The sequence below is a fragment of the Odontomachus brunneus genome, unplaced genomic scaffold (assembly GCF_010583005.1).
Source record: "Odontomachus brunneus isolate Ranch 3 - 2012 unplaced genomic scaffold, Obru_v1 Obru_scaffold_125, whole genome shotgun sequence".
Classification (NCBI taxonomy): Eukaryota; Metazoa; Arthropoda; class Insecta; order Hymenoptera; family Formicidae; genus Odontomachus; species Odontomachus brunneus.
In genome coordinates this window covers 843,118-859,472 of record NW_022639575.1, presented here as the reverse complement: position 1 = coordinate 859,472, position 16,355 = coordinate 843,118, and the positions used below count along the sequence as shown (strand labels likewise).

Sequence of the window (16,355 nt, the reverse complement as noted above, 5' to 3'; positions counted from 1 at the left end):
TCTCTCTCTCTCTCTCTCTCTCTCTCTCTCTCTCTCTCTCTCTCTCTCTCTCTCTCTCTCTCTTTCTCTTTTTCTCTCCTTTCTATTCTCTTTTTTTCTCACGCGCGCTCTTCTTCGTTCTCCGCCTGTCTCTCTCGCGTTACTTCGATAACAGACACACAACATGCGCCGAGATGTATTCACTATAACCTTGCGCCCGAAGTGAAAAGTAACGACAAGGTTTTAGCCAAACGCATCTCGCTTTAGCAGACAGCGTTTACATTCCGTGCGGTAACGCTAATTTATTCATAATCGACACGTTTATCGCACGGTCGCCGGTAAACGTCGGCGAAAAATGTTAATGTTGACACGAGTTAAGTGCAGAAAATTTTCACGCACACGGTTCTTTCTTCCTTTGTTGATGTGTTTGAAGGAGAGACATATTTAAAAGCTTTGAATATTCCAATTAATAATGCACCGATTTGAAACTCATATTGAGTAGATCAACTCTTCGTGAATCAGATAAGTAAAAGTCATGTCCTGAATTATGTGGGGTTTATTATTATTCATCTAAAAATATACTACTTGAATAAAAATACACTTTAAAATTGTATTTCATCATTTTTGTAATAAGGACAGACGTATATTTTGAGAAAAATACAGCAGTTTTAAAACCGCTGGGGTTAATTTAACCCCACATGGTTCGCAGAAGGTTAAGAACATAAAATATCGATATTATTCTCGCAGTCGTTTGAGAGATAAACGGTTGCAATTTCCATAGTCTGGCTGTTTGTTGAGATTGCAACCTTTTGGACAGTTTGTCTTGCAAACGACTGCGAAAATCATATTGAGATTTCATATTCCTAATATCTACTCAGCCTAAGCTTTAAATCGATGTATCATTTATTGAAATATTCAAAGTTCTACGAAATCCCACGGAAAACTTGTTCGCACCCTTTTCATGCGGAAATTCGCGCATGGAAACCTAAAACACAAAAAAAAAAAAAAATAATCGACGCAATGCTCAAAATAATTAGAAGGTTACACTAAATCAACGATTCCCCAGACTCCACGAAGGCGCCGGCGAACGAGCCCTGATCTCCCGCGACGTCGCACCCCTTTTTCACTCCCGGACGGAAAGTTTGTCGGGACGGGAACGAAAAAAAAGGCCGCCGGGCCGCTCGCCGCCCCGTCGGTGTAAAGCAGAATTATGTCGCGCCGTTATAGCGGGACACGAGGCTGCCTTTTACGAGGCTTCCTGCCAGACATGGGTTTAGTTAGCAAGCACGCGAGCGAGCAAGCCAGCCAGCAAGTGAACGAGCGAGCGAGAGGACGAGTCGAGGGCGACTACTAAAGGGACTACCGAAAGTTTCCTCGTCGGAAAAACCATTAGCGTGTGTGTCTGCGCGAAGCCGGCCTCCTCCTCCTCGCCCTTTGCGTGCGCGAGCACGAGACACACACTTTTGTCGTCGGCTTTGCCGTTTCGCGAGCGTTCTCGCCGGCGGGATCTGTTTTAAAGTATTAGGAAGCGAGAGAACAGCCCGGGCCGGCCGGAGTCGGGCGATACAAATTTCTCCGCGCCGCGCGTGGCCTATCGCGACCAACTTTTCCGGATTTTCCGCGCCGCGCGTGGCCTATCGCGACCAACTTTTCCGGATTTTCCGCGCCGGGTCGTCGGGCTGACGAAGACGAAAGCGCGAGCAGCACTCACGAGGAGCCCGGCCGTCGTCGTGACGTTGTCACGTTAGCGTTCGGCTGCCTCGAACAATCTCGAGGTGGGAACCTCATCTGAGAAATCTCGACTCCTGTGAGCATCCCGCTGGATACGCTCGCGGGGAATGACGTATCGGCTCCTCTGGCTTTTTCCCCCTCGAGTGAGATGGTTTTTCAACTTATTCGGGAAGTATCACGAAAATGCTGTCAGTGCATCGAAAGAAAGCGATTTTCCGTCATCCACTCTATTATGACTCGAAATTAAATACACGCGCATTTCACAAAACCGAACAAACGAGGTTGATATTTAGTTTCGCGCGCCCCATCGAGAGATGTTTGTTCAGTTGGCCGATACATTTGAAAAAATAAAAAGGGAGAAAAAACAGCCGGCGTGTTGAGAGAAAGCTTCGTGGTTTCGCGGTTATCGGTGCACTATGTTTACCGTCATATTTGACAATGATACCTAAAGGTACGAAGTAAATACCAATTAGTGTTGGGGTAAAGTTACAAACAATATATATAAAACACAGCCGCGCGCGCGCATATCCCGCACACGGCCTGTTACAAATTAAAATATTCCAGCCGCTTTTTACTCTGCGGCGTTGTATCCCCTGCGGGATGACGCACATCGCGCACCGTAAATTCAAATAACAATATCGAATTAAACACTATCAAATAAATGCGCAGCGATTTATATATATGTAAAAAGAATAATAACAAGCGTCGCGCGATGCACCGGTCTGATGAAAACGTCGCAAATATCGATGACACGGACGTAACAAGTGCGTTTGTGTGTGTCGACCACGTTAAGGAGAATATCTCAAATGACCGTAGAGAAGATCGGGGCACATGTGCTCTTTTCCGTATTTATCTCGAGAGAAATAGTGAGTACAAAACCGCGAAATGATCCTTTTAGAATATAAGTACTTTTCTCTGAGTTCCATTAAAAAATATTACGAAATAATATTACGGAGTAATATATAAATTAAATAAGAAAAAAACTGATTTACTAACAGCAAAGTAAATTTTCGAGTCTTTTGAAATTTTCTTTTAAAATTCTCCTTCGTGACCGAATAAAATTAAGCGACGTGTTACTAAAATGAAATTTCTTGTAAGTGTATAATATACCGTTTTTGCTGATAAATGCAATTATTGCTCACTGATTGCTGTACGATATAATTGGATAAAGAAATAAATTGAGAATAAATATAGTGTAAAATAATTCTTAATTCTCTCTTAATCTCGTCATCAGACGAGATGTGTTATCCAGACATCGCTCAACGACGCTAATTCTGGAACATTAGACTGGTTCCTATGTATGTGTGTGTGTGTGTGTGTGTGTTGTGTACCAAATCCAAGAACTATGAAACAGTCATAATATGTGCGCAGAACTCGACTGTTCCAAGTCGATCTTTGCACTGGCAACAGTGCAGCCTCAGATTTGTTACGGTTGAAATATGACGCTTGCTTTGTCATTTACTTATGTCAAGTGTACAGGGTATCTGACGGGTAAAACATACAAAACTACGCGCGTGTGTGAAAGTAGAGCACGTCAACCTGAGCGCGAGGACGACCCCTAGCGTTTTGCAAACAACCGTGTAAAATTACGAGAAATTAAAAAGAGAAAATTGGCGAGCCAGAGCGCGCGACCCCAATTATATTAGACTTTTAACGGGCACTAATATTTTTAATGGGTACACCTGCAAAATGCACGGAGTTTCAACTGTAAATACTCCAGGGCCAGTTGCTATAAGGATTCGGGCATCCTCGTTTCCTTTCTCGTCAAATTAATCTCGGAAAAAAACGAGAGAGAGAGAGGGTATGTCGTCACCTGTTAGCCGAAATACCTATTTTTATCCCGGCCGTTTCGCACTGAAGAGAGCGCGGCTGCGCGTCGAGACGGTACATACACACAAGCTCGACTCTAAATTAATTACTAAACAATGCCGAGAAGCGCCGCGCGGCGTCTTTATTAAACGAGTTCGCCGGCCGGGCATTTACTCAACCGACACATCACCCCCAGGGGCGGTCGCGTTAACTGCGCGACGCGGTGTCATAAATACGCGCCCCCTTTTCTCCCTTTCGTTGCTGAATTCGATTCGAGGCGGCTGGCCGTTTCGCACCTACGCCGACCCATTTGGCCCGGTCGGTCCGCGGCCGGCACCGCGTTCTATTATTGTAGCTGGAGTAATCGATATTGACTTCTCAGCCTCTCGCGTAAACGCCTCTGCCCGCTTCCGCGCCCCGCCGACAAATGCAGCGAGAGACCCTTCTGTCACGCGCGTATATCTGTCCGCGCTTATCGATGTTTTTGCACTCTCGATGTAAGTACGCGAAGAGAATATTTTTTACACGAATACACTCTGAGGGAGAAAAAATATCTGAGAAACAACAAATGTTTATTCGACGGTCGCGCTAATAACGTATTTATTTGCGCCAGAGTGCATATTTTTGCATCAAGAGGAAAAACTGCTTTCGCATGAGAAAATATACACTTTCCTATAACCGTTGTTTTCAATGAGAGCAATAGTTTATTCTATTTATAAACGGAAGAATTTGAGCAAATATGTTGTCGTGCTGCCGAATGAATATCTTTTATTTCTCACATATTTTTCCCCCACTACGTACATCAATCTTTCACACTAAAAATCATACCGAGAGAAATTATCCGATAAAAAATTAACAAACGGATATTCTCAATCGAAATACCGATAAATTTTTATATCCGATCAAGATATCCGATTAAATTTAATCAAATACTTCCGGTCATAATGGCATTTCCTCAGATAAACTGGTAAAAAAATTATAAACCGATATTTCTTATTGGATGTTTCCTGGTCGGATACAAAAATTTATCGACATTTTAATCGGAAATATCCTTTTGTTAATTTCTTATCGAGTAATTTCTGCAGACAGAGAGAAGCAAAATTTTACAGAGAACCGGCTTACTCTAGATGCAAGCATAGAGGGCGCGAGAGAGAGCCGCGATTCTTCGTCGACAAATTTTTAGGTACACTGAGAGAAATTATTCGATAAGAGACTAACAAACGGATATTTCCGATCAATATATCGATGAACTTTTTATTCAATCAGAAAACATCAGATAATCTCTCTCAGTGTATGCTCCCGTTGGATTATCCTCCAAGACGAAAGGGACACGCGACGAGGCTCGAGATGCGCGATAAATGTTTTAATCGGAGGTAAAAGGCGCGGCCAACGTCGCGGATTCGCCTCTTGGCGCGTTGGTAAAATTGATTTCCTTTCTCCTCGCGCGAAGTGCAGAAGCAGATAGTGGAAGCTGAGCAGGAGAAGGAGCAGAAGGAGGAGACGGCGCATCGGTCAGAGGCTACAGCCGACGTCCGTCTTGCGTTCGGCGCCGCGAAATTTCCGGCATCATCGTCGTCCACGTAGAGAGACACAAGCCGCTGCTGTGCACGAACGCGCTGCATCGCCGAAGCTTTCACGGCGATTGCTTTTTCGGCGTCGTTTGTCAGCCCGGACGCTCGGTGAGAAATCATTCGACCGTAGAGAGGGCGAAAGAGAGAGAAAGAAAGAGAAAGGGAGGAAGGGAAGGAGCAAGCTCGCCAAGGAACCGAACTCTGCGCCAACCACCTTTGCATCTCCCTCGGGACGTCGCGTTTTATGCGCGGGGAAAATACGGGGATAATTTTAATGCCGCTTTTACGGGAATACCGCTGGAGAACGTTGAATACGTTTTTGTCCCTTCGAGTCGCGCCAGCGAATTGTCGTCGCATTCGAAATTGGACGAAATTATCAAGGACCGTCCAGCAAGTCATTGCGGGATGTTCCGATATAGCTAAACTGCGATTCGATAAGAACGAAGCCTTCCGGAGACGAATGTGTTGTTTTTTTGCAGAACTCGGCTTTAAATTCGAGTCTGTGGGACGGGAAATTAAATTCACGTTTATATTATCGATTAAAGAGCCCTTCTACCGCGGAACGAAAAAGCCGCTGGGGCGTGCAAATAGTTTTTCTCCGTGTACTCAAGCGTCCGATTCTATCTTGAGTAACCTCGTCAACGATCGGGGATTATTTTAACGCAACTTTGAATAGTTCAGACTAAAGATTTGGTTTCGGCGAAAGTCGAGTTATTTTCGATATAGCAAAGCTCGTAAAGGACTCGCTCCTTCGACTCAACTCGAAATGATATCAATGACCTGATCTACGTGAGCCGAGAAATATGTCATTAACTGTTTAACTGTTTATTTGGCCATACTATTCTCAAGTAACGTCGATTTCTCATCTTATCCGGGTTTTATGTAAGAACGATGAATATCAGATCTGTTCGGAACAATATCCAGTCACCTACTCTTGTCGCTATATTGAGAAAAAGGTACTTGAAAATTTAGTTGCGGGAAACAAAGTTTACTCACAGAAATGAACTCTATTTCGCAGAGACAAACTTTGTTTCATAGAAATAAACTTCCCATTTCGCAGGTAAATTTTCAAGTATTTTCTTCTCGGTGTAGACGAATAAAAATCGTTTAAACCGTTAAAAATACGTTTTCAAAACATTTCAGAAACAATATAACTGCACATTCAGGAAACATAATTTGTACTGAGAAAAAAATACTTGAAAATTTATTTGTTATTGTTTACACTGAGAGGAATTATCCGATAAAAAATTAACAAACGGGTATTTCTGAAATACCGATGAATTTTTGTATAATATAATTTTTATAATTTCTCTTGGTGTGATACAAAGTTTATTTCTGTGAAATAAAGTATATTTCTGCGAAGTAAAATTTATTTCTGTATGAAATATAACTTTTGTTTGATACGAATGAATTTTCAGGTATTTTTTTCTCAGTATACTTCACTCAAACGCTCAACAATTTTTTTCCTTACGTTTTTTGGGACCTGCAAAATAAAAGGTTGAATTTGGCGAGTGCACTTCCGCGACTTTATTCCATGAATTTCCGCGGTTGTCCTCCTTTCACAAAGCATCGAGGGATTTTCCCGAATCATGAATTACCGCGTGGAAAACGTACGATTCCCGTCAACTTTCGGCGATCACACGTGTGCAAGAAGTTTCTGCGCGTACGTCAAGAAAGAGCATCGGCGGTGGTGGCGTCACCGGGCTATTTACCCCCTTACTTATTATTTTTTGTGTGCAGGCCAGCAGTCCCGGCCACCCCGCTGCCACGTCGACACACGCGAAACTTTCGCGGAGGATTCCCCGTGGGATCGGTGTCCGTTTCCACCGCGAAGTTGCGCCCTCGAGGGTGGGAACGGCAGTTCGGTAACTCGGGGTTTGGCTTCGGGGGTGACTTCGGGTTAGCAGACAGACCGACACACGATGGCATCGGAGGGAACTTCGCGGAGTTCCAACGTTGACGGCGCGAATTGGCGGGGGTAGTTAACGATAATGCTGGGCTCCGCGACGCGAATTGAAAGACGACGACGATTAAGGAACGACGATACGTCCGCGATGCTGTTTTTCTTGTGTTGTGGAGTTCGGTCGACACGATCTATTATTAATCGACGTTTTTCTTTTTCTTACTCTTGTACTTTGGCGGAAATGAAAAAGTATGAGATGTCTAATAACACTTTTCCTCCTTTTGTTCTGAAACGTTCCGAAACTCTTCTTTGTGCAAAAAAGAATATCAGCGTTATCAGGCATCACCAGAGTAGCTTTACGTAAGAAAGCTTTACGTTCATCAAATTTGATTCTACCGTACACGTAGGAGAAATTTCAGTTCGTGTGACTGGATGGGGACTAACCAGATAAAAAAACTCGTTGACGAGAAGTGAAATTCTGTTACTGAGAAATTATATCTCAATTATAATTGCGATCGAAAACACTTGTCTGAACATAAAGGTACATTAAAACCCAGTCGATAAGAGAAAGCAATTGGCTGAATAGGAACCTCCTCCTTCATCCGAATAGATACAATCTTATTTTTAGCGAAATCTTCTTATGCATAACCTCAGGAGGATTCTTTGAAAGCCATAAGGAAATATTCTAAGCACAATATTCTTAAAGTCAGAGAAATTTCGTCTTTTACCTACAAATATTGTTCTTGATAAAAGTTTCTTCCAATAAGGAGGCATTTCAAGTGTTCCTCTTTTTCTCAAAAGGCAAAGGGCAGTATCTAATGGATTTCCGATTAATGGTGCACTTTATCAAAAGAAGAACACTTTGGAAGGAGGACATTCTTGTAGTTATCCGGAATGCGATACACTACAGGAAAATAGCACTTTGCAACTAGATTTCTTTTCTTTGCGTGTTAGAATATTTTTCTGTTGTTTTTCGGGGGATCCTCCCGAGGCCGTATAAAGGAAGATTCCGTTGAGAATAGAATTGTCTATTTTTTGAGTGCCTCTTGTGCCTGCAACCAAAAGTTTCCCTCTGGTCCTCGCTTTTTTTGGGTAAGGGAAAATTCGCGGAGTTGCTTTCTTCCATGCTACACGAGCGAAAGCCACAACGGCGAAATGTAAGGCAACCGCGCCCACGCACTAATGCCAATCCCTGGTCGAATTCCGTTAATTGATACGCTGGCGAGCGCATGCTAATTAATTCGCTGACAAATTTCATTCGAAGCGACCGTTCGTGCGTCCGAATTACGCGGCGAGTTAACTAGTTCCGATGACGACCGTGTGCACGATGACACGTGCAAGTCGCAAGTAGTAGTATGCGTGGCAGACAGTGTATCACGCGAACCGGGAGGGCTGAAAGAGGACGCAGAAGGGAGGGAGAGGAAGTGGCGGAGAAGGGTATGCGGGATGCATTGGCGCGCGCCCGCGCCCGAGGGATCGTTCATAAATTATGGACGCATTAATTATAACGGAGTTTGCGGACGCGCGAGTGTTTAGATTGACTTGACGGCGAAATGGCCGTGGCGTCTCTCGCATGGTCGCGTCACGCGTTCAACGTTGCCTCGATATGGTCGGCCAGGGTGTGTGCAAGAGGCCTGGGTATCGGCTTAATTAACTAGCCCGCGTGAATAACGCACACCGGCTTCGCATACGAGCCGGTGATCTCACGACCTCGCGCGCGCCCACAACGCGTCCATTGCGCCGAGACCATTCTGTCGTTCCTCTCCGTGTCTCGGGGGGTTGCTGGCCCGATCAGCTCTCCGCTGCTCGAGGCATCGAAGTCACCGTCATCGACGGAGCCCGGCGCGACTCGTCACCGGGCACGAGATTGCGGGCATCATTCAATTGTTATAACGCGTCGTTTGGATTCTCTACGGACACCAACAGTGCGCCACTTAGCTCGATCTAGCTCCCGCGTCCCTCGTGGACTCGTTTCCGACACGTTCCATGGACATTCGAGTCCACTTCCTCGGCAGGAGAACGGCTTGAGAAGAGGTCTCCTGAAGAAGCGGACTGGAATGTTCAATGTCGAAAATAAACTCACGTAGGATGCGTGCAGCTAACCAGAAGCCAGATCAAACATTTCACCGCGGAGAGCTAACAAGGGAACTTCATTAGGCTGAAAAACACTCCGTTATTTTTGGATTTACTCGATTAAGCTTCTCTTAAAACGTTTTCTGGCAGCCGCTTTTTTTGCCGTAATCTGACAATCGAGAAGACGGGTAAGAATCTCGGGATACCAAGTGAACTGTGCGTCGTACATTTTTCAAAACACAGCTATTTGTCACTCTCTGCACGTGTTTACATGTTATACACGCCGACTCGGTTTTCCACTTAGATTTTCATTTGGTTCGACTAATTCACTGGACGAAAAAACGCGTTAAATGTTGGAGATTTAGTGCACGAAAAAAAACAATGATTGTGTCAACTAGAGATTAGTAAAATATGACAGCTCTTATTTTTGGCTTCATTAATCAATTCTTGGTTATGTTGACCTATGCGATATTATACATTAGCACTACAACTCGTTGCCTGAAAGAAATGCATTTTTGAGGCGACGAATCGGTTTCCTTGCAAGATGTGAAGTGCGCTACTTTGAAGTTTCGTTTCATGGGAAGCGAGGACGATTTGATGTCGCGAGTGAATCCACAACATCGTCTCCGATTGTTTCTTACGAATGCGCGAGACTAGTGTACGAGATTGTGAAGTGAGGCGCGTGAGCGTTTTGAGAAGCGATCGAAAAGTCAGTTCACAGGCGAGCACAGCACAGCGTTTGGCATGCGGCGATTCGCGGAGAAAGAAGTGAAGCAAGAAGTATGACACAGACCTCAGAGGTGTTGGCGACATCATTTGTTGGGCTACTGACCGCGTTGTTGGAGTGCGTTTGATCCGTCTTGAGTTCGCGGTGATTGCTGAACTGCACATAGACCGCTCTGCCTCTGAGCTGGGCTATCGCGGAAGCATAGTAGGTCACCATGGTAGCCGCAGCACCCTCGTCCGCCAATTCCAGAAATGCCTGCAACAACAGAAGAGGAGATCCCTCGTTAGTCGAGCGACGAGCGGAGGAGTTCGTTCGGTCTCGAGTGTCGCATCATGAGAGGCGGCGCACAGGAAGGCCGCCGAGTCATTAAAGCGTCCACGTGTGTTCATGAACGTACTTTTCATCGGCGTCGCCTCTCGTCGAAAAACGACGTGTCTCGTATAATCGACTCGCCGATGTCGAATTGTTCGCCTCGTCCTTCGCGATAATGACGCCCGACCACGACGGGTGTTTCGCCACTTAAGGAACATTACGCGCACTTTCGTCTGACTCGATTAAGTAGTTACGTGAGTTACGCGTCAGACAGCACTCGCCGCGCCACCACCGAATCTGCCGTGTATAAACACGCTTTCGCTGCTTTTCACGCCTCGTTCGTTTTCCCGCACAATACCCGCGTTCACGTTTTACGGTATTGTCACTCGCTAGGTATTATCAGAGAGGCCGTCAGCTCTGGGCAAATTTTCGTAAAAGCAAAAGGAAGGGAATTGAAGAGGGATGACGTTATTGACCATTTTTACCATCTATGTATACAATATAAAAGGAAATATCTGTCTATCTGTTTGTTTCCTGTAAACCCTTTTGACTGATCTGGACTCAATTTTGCATGGCTATTTGTCACACAGTGCGCTCAATTCGCGACGAAACAGGAGGACAAACTGTCTCGAATTTTGCGGGATATCCTGATTTTTGGCTCTTTATAGAAACGTCTCGGAGGAATTCTAGACGCAGTTTGTTACAATTTATCATATAACTTAAAATAAATAATGTAGAACATTATCATTCCTTATGATTTGTGCAACGAGAAAAAAGCACATTTCATGTTGATTATTTATTGCATTTATGTCTCGTTGATTAAAAGTAATAGAAGTTGATACTGACCTAATAACATAAACATTTTACTTGCCTACGTGTATCTAATTTATTCGACCTATTTTGAAAATTAATATAAAAAAGACATATATATATGCATAATAATCAAGAAAGATTACAAAATATCGATTATAAGATTACAAAATATTATAACGTTTATACGTTAATATTGATGTATTGTATGATATTTTGTAATCAATATTCATATACGTTAATATTGACGTATTATATGATATTTTGTAATCTTTCATGTACTAATATTTTGTAAGGTCGGTATCCCGAAGTTGGCCGATTAAAAGTTGCTCACGCGAGTGTCCGGCTCACTCGTTCGGTGACTTTAAGCCGGCCTGATCTCGGGGAAACCATTCCGCGAGATTTCTCTCCGATTTATGCGCGGCGACGTAAAACATGGAAGGAAGGAGCGGAAAGCATTTTTATATTTACCTCGGAGCGCAAGTCGTAATGGAATATTTGAAACTCGCATCGCGTAAACACGCTCGGGACAGACGGCAAAATTCAAGCGCGAGAGAAAAAAGCGCCGGCGGCACGCGGGGGAGGGGAAAACTCTTGCTGCTACGAGGAATTTCATTTTAATTACGCCGTGCCGCGCGATCGAGTAATACACGCGCGATTGGCCGCCCGCGTGCATAATCGCCCCTTCTATCGTCCGATACACCATCTCGAATCTCGCTCGCTTCGGTGAACGCGTCTCTTTATTCGGGCCGATTCCTCCCTATCGTCCAGCCGTATTACGTATCGTAATAATTTATATTGTTACTTTGTTGGAAATATAAAAGTGGATCGTGCAGCCGAAGGAAAGAAGAGCGCCTGGATCGTTCGTTCGTTCGTTCGAGAGAGAGGGGAGGTTGGGGGGAGGAAGAGACTCCGAGAGAGAACATTTCGCCTGAATTCCCTTTTCCTTTGAGTGTTCATAAAATTAATAATCCCGTATTTCTGAATGTCCTCGTGCGCAACTCGGCGTAAAGGAAAATTCCCCGAAGACTCGGTCGCGAAGTCGCATCCGCGACAGTCAAGTGGTACGTTTATCGGGGAAACTTACTAAAAAGCATTACACCGCTATCGTCCCCCGAGCGTTTTATTATCGCGACCAGCGACGAAAGGGAGAGAGGGAGGGAGGGAGAGAGGTAAGAGCGAGTGCAGTACGAGAAGGAAGACTGCGAGGATTTTGCCCTGAAGCGGAAATCGAGCCGGAATATAGAGAGTAAATTCGTTCAGGAGAGGGAGAGAGAGAGAGAGAGAGAGACGGAGCGGGGCAGGAGACAGAGACCGAGAGAGAATTAATAAAACGTCGCGTAATCGTCGTCGTCGGATAAGCAAGAGGTTTCGCGATAACTGTATTTTCAAGCTCGTAATCTATAGGCGGCGGATAAGCAAACGGATGAGAAACGGATGACAGCAAAAAAAGGAAGAAAGAGAAGGAGAAAGGAGAATGTTTATGCACAGATCGCGGTACGTTTGCGCTGCGTTCGTTCCCCCGTCGAGTTATATGAGCTCCTCTTGCCGTCTCTCGCCCTCCCTCACCCCTTCCGCGCGATCAATTTTCAATTCAATATCGACGCGCTCGGCATCGGTCGCGCTGCTCTTCCGCTTCGGAGCGGAAGTCCCCTCTCTCCTCCGTGCGGCCGGCGCTTGCCTTTTCACGTCGAATCGATATTACTTAAAGCCTCATCGTGTCCCCTCGTCATGGCCCGAGGAGAAAGACGCGGCTGTGCTATCGGAGTGAGCGAACGATGGCTTTTCGTGTACAAAAGTGCGGCGCCGGCCGCTCGATTCCGCGAGGATCGCGGCGACTCAACCGGAGCTGTCGTTGCAGGGTAACGACAAACGAATGACCAAGCGTAGGGAGCTTATCTCGTCATGGTTATTACTGTGCGCGTCTGGCTTTGTCATCCCTGAAATTTTATCGTCTCTCGCGCGGATAAGAAGCTGAAGACAGTAGTAAGTCCGTCGGATAACGTTCGTATTGTGACACACACTTCCGTGCGAGATTTCCGCGAGTTCAACGCCGAGCAGTGCAATTTTTATGCGGACAAAGCATCCATCTCGTTGATATTTGCTTTACGTCCTGCGAGCTTGTCATAAAATCCCGCCGAGTAACGAGTCGGCAATGCGTCGTTATCGGTAATTGTTCAGCGTTCGCGTTATTTGACTCGCATCCCGAGCGTAAATCTGCTCCGCTCGCGGTGCACATCCCGGTCAATGGGCGAAAATAAGTAAAGTAGGAAAGAACAGTAACATTGAGCAAAATCTATCGATTATCAGACCTGAATTTACACTGAGGGAAAAAAGCAGTTGGATCAACAAAATCGACCATCACGGCTATCAAAGAAATATTGTATCTATTTAGCAGTATTCAACGCGATGATACAACAATAAGGAGCGTTGAAATCATTATATTTGCATTGTTATAGTGATATTAACGTAATTTATTGTTACACTAACGTGTATTTTGTTGAATAGATCCAATATTTCTTTGATGGCCGATGACCGCCGATTTTGTCGAACCGCTTTTCTTTTCAGTGTAGTTAGGTTCGAATTTTGTGCTCGGATCATATAGTACAAGCGTCATATGGGACAAAAAGATGGTCAACAGAATGTCGATCTATTCCTGGACTACAAAGTTCTATGGTAATTTTTACTACATAATCTCGATCGAGTAGTTATCGTTGCAAATTCATTTCTCATCATTTGTCATTTTGGCAAACATACATTGCCTGAGATACAAATCACACTCGTTCTCGTCTTTTTCTCGGTCGATTAAGTTAGGTTATCATCCATTCACATTCTGTGCAATTCCATTGCACAGGAGTGTTGTTTACAGCAGCGGATTGAAGGTAATAAACTATTTGCTCCCACGTGGTCATTAGTCTCATATCAACAGACCATACGTTGCGGGTACTGGTATTTTGTTAAATGAGCAAAATAACACGTAATCGCGCGATTCAAACGAAAAACTCGCATCTAACTCTAAATTCGAGTCGGAGTCGAGTCCTCACTCTCGGGACATGTAACGACTATTAGTACGGTTGTGGGAGTTTCAAGCTTGGTGTTTCGCGCTTACACTGCGCCTCCATACGCCTCACCGTGTTAATGTTCCAGTTTCAAACTTTTCCCTTATTTTACTACTTCGCCCCTACGCAATACAGTTTACTCGGTATCTCCGCGAATTTATTGGGTTTATGACGTCGCGTTATAATATAATATCGACGTGCGAACATCCGTCGCACAAACACAAGCGGATGTATGGGTGCGCGGAGAAGTGAGAGTGACAAAAATTCGACGACGAAATTGGAATGAGATTCCAGACAGGGAGATACCCGCATAGGAATTTCGTAGTATTTTCCCAAATGCAGGTTAGGTTCCAATCAGAACGTCCAATTTTGTCCCAATAGATCATCCCACTACAATACCAACTGGGAATTCCACACTGAGATAAATTATCCAATAAAAAATTAACAAACGGACATTTTCGATAAAATTCCGGTCAATTTTTCAAAGATCAAGGACAACTATTTTGTTAAAACGTAAAGTAATATATTTGTTTTATATGTAAAATATCGAATACATCCGAAGATAACTTGACGATTTTATACATTTGTAAGTCGGGAGAATTTTTCTGACTTTCTTAACTCAAACGCCTTCTATTATAATTTCTTCATAATAAATTTTTTCGCAAACATTAATATTTATTCTTTACAAGTATGTGTACTTGTAACGATTGCATATATACATATATATATAATTGTAATATATACTATGTATATATATATATATATATATATATATATATATATATATATATATTTGTAACGAATAAATACTCAAAGTGTTTTATATATTTTGCACAATTTTAGTTTAAAATGTAAGCCAGAAAAGATCTTTGAGAAAACGTTGGGGACGACCAAATGGGATCTGTCTGGGTTTCCCACTTTTGCATGATTTCCCAGACTCGCATGTTTAAAACATTACACTTCTAACCAGAATCCGCCTAGATTTCTCACCTAGAACCTATGATTATTGTGAGAGATCGGACTGGATTCCGATCAGGTCGTATTTTCTGTACGGGATCGAGATATTCGCCGCGCGATGAGGCTTCGTCTCGGCGCTGTTGACCGGGCCAACTTCTCTTTCGCGTAACGAGCCAACCGGCGGAATTATCGCGATATTACGCGAGCTGCATTATTTCGAATTTACTACTTCACCCCCGAGCGCACACATGTCGGTGCATTTTGGATCTGGCCGAAACACTTACGCTAATTACGGCGCATACAGCGGACAAATTAATTAATTGTAAACGCACAACTCTCTGAAACACTAAGCAAACAGTGCTATTACTCTTCATGAAGTATTTGTATTTACTTCGACGAACTATCCTTTGTATCCGCAACACTATGATCTGCGGCTGATATGATCTTTCAATTAGTGAGAAAGCAATTAGTAAATGTGGCGTGTTTACGACTGTTACTCGCGCGACGCATAAACAACGTGTCTCCGGTACGTCCGCAAATAAATTATTTTAATCAATTTAATTGAGAGAGCTCCGCGCTCACAATTAACATAAATATTTTAAGAACACGCCAATACCGCAGGCTCAGCTGTGTGCTCGTCGAATGTACGATATGCGCGCGGTCCGGTTTGCCGAGATACGCGCGCTCGTCGTTATTACTCGGTTCGTCCGTCCGAGGAAGTGGTCGGCACACGAGAGAACGCGCGGGCCTGTGTGCCCGTGCAGTATTTTATTTTGCATTAGAGCAGCGACCCACTTTTTATTCGCGCAGGTCGGAAATATTTGCCGAATGAACCGTGAGCACTTGAAAAATATTGGCAAAGCTGCGCGACCCGATATATCGGCGGGAAACGCCCGGGGGGGAGGGGAAATAGAATTTCTCGTCGGTAAATTCGAGCGCAAATAAGAAAGGTTTGCTTTGGCCGCGCGTAAAACGTGTAATTCGAGCCCGCAATTATCGTCCGGACCTGCCGCGGATCGCCGCTCTCTCTCTCCAATTCGACGTGCGTGTCATTTTTTATAAATTCGTGATGGATATAAAATCCATCTCCGACGATGATGTCGGGGGATGAAAGTTAAACGCCAAAACGGCGCGCGACTACCGAGGCGGCAAATCGCGCGACACCGTTCCGACCAAACGAACGTTGTCCCGACAATCATCGAGCGATAAAATTCGTACTTATGAATATTTATGCCGTTCGTTGCGCGGTGATTTTCCGATGACTATTAAATTAATACTCGCGAAGGAAATGTCCCAGTGAGAGAAAGAGAGAGAAAGAGGACATCACAGGACACAGGTCGTGAGGGAGACAAAAAGAGAAAATGAAAGAGGGGGAAAGGATGAGATGGGGAAGAGAGAGAGAGAGAGAGAGAGAGAGAGAGAGA

At 44.4% G+C, this 16,355-nt stretch overlaps 1 protein-coding gene across 12 annotated transcripts in view; it reads right to left on the bottom strand.

The window, feature by feature from the left end:
* LOC116849731 (polypyrimidine tract-binding protein 1) overlaps window positions 1–16,355 on the bottom strand; it is a 622,962-nt gene that overhangs the window by 73,805 nt on the left and 532,802 nt on the right. For 11 of the 12 annotated variants that reach the window (XM_032827169.1, XM_032827170.1, XM_032827173.1 and 8 more), the window contains one exon: window positions 9,860–10,048. In XM_032827169.1, coding sequence (XP_032683060.1) covers window positions 9,860–10,048 — 189 coding nt within the window. The remainder of the gene's footprint in view (window positions 1–9,859; window positions 10,049–16,355) is intronic. The other variant, XM_032827165.1, reaches the window with a different exon arrangement.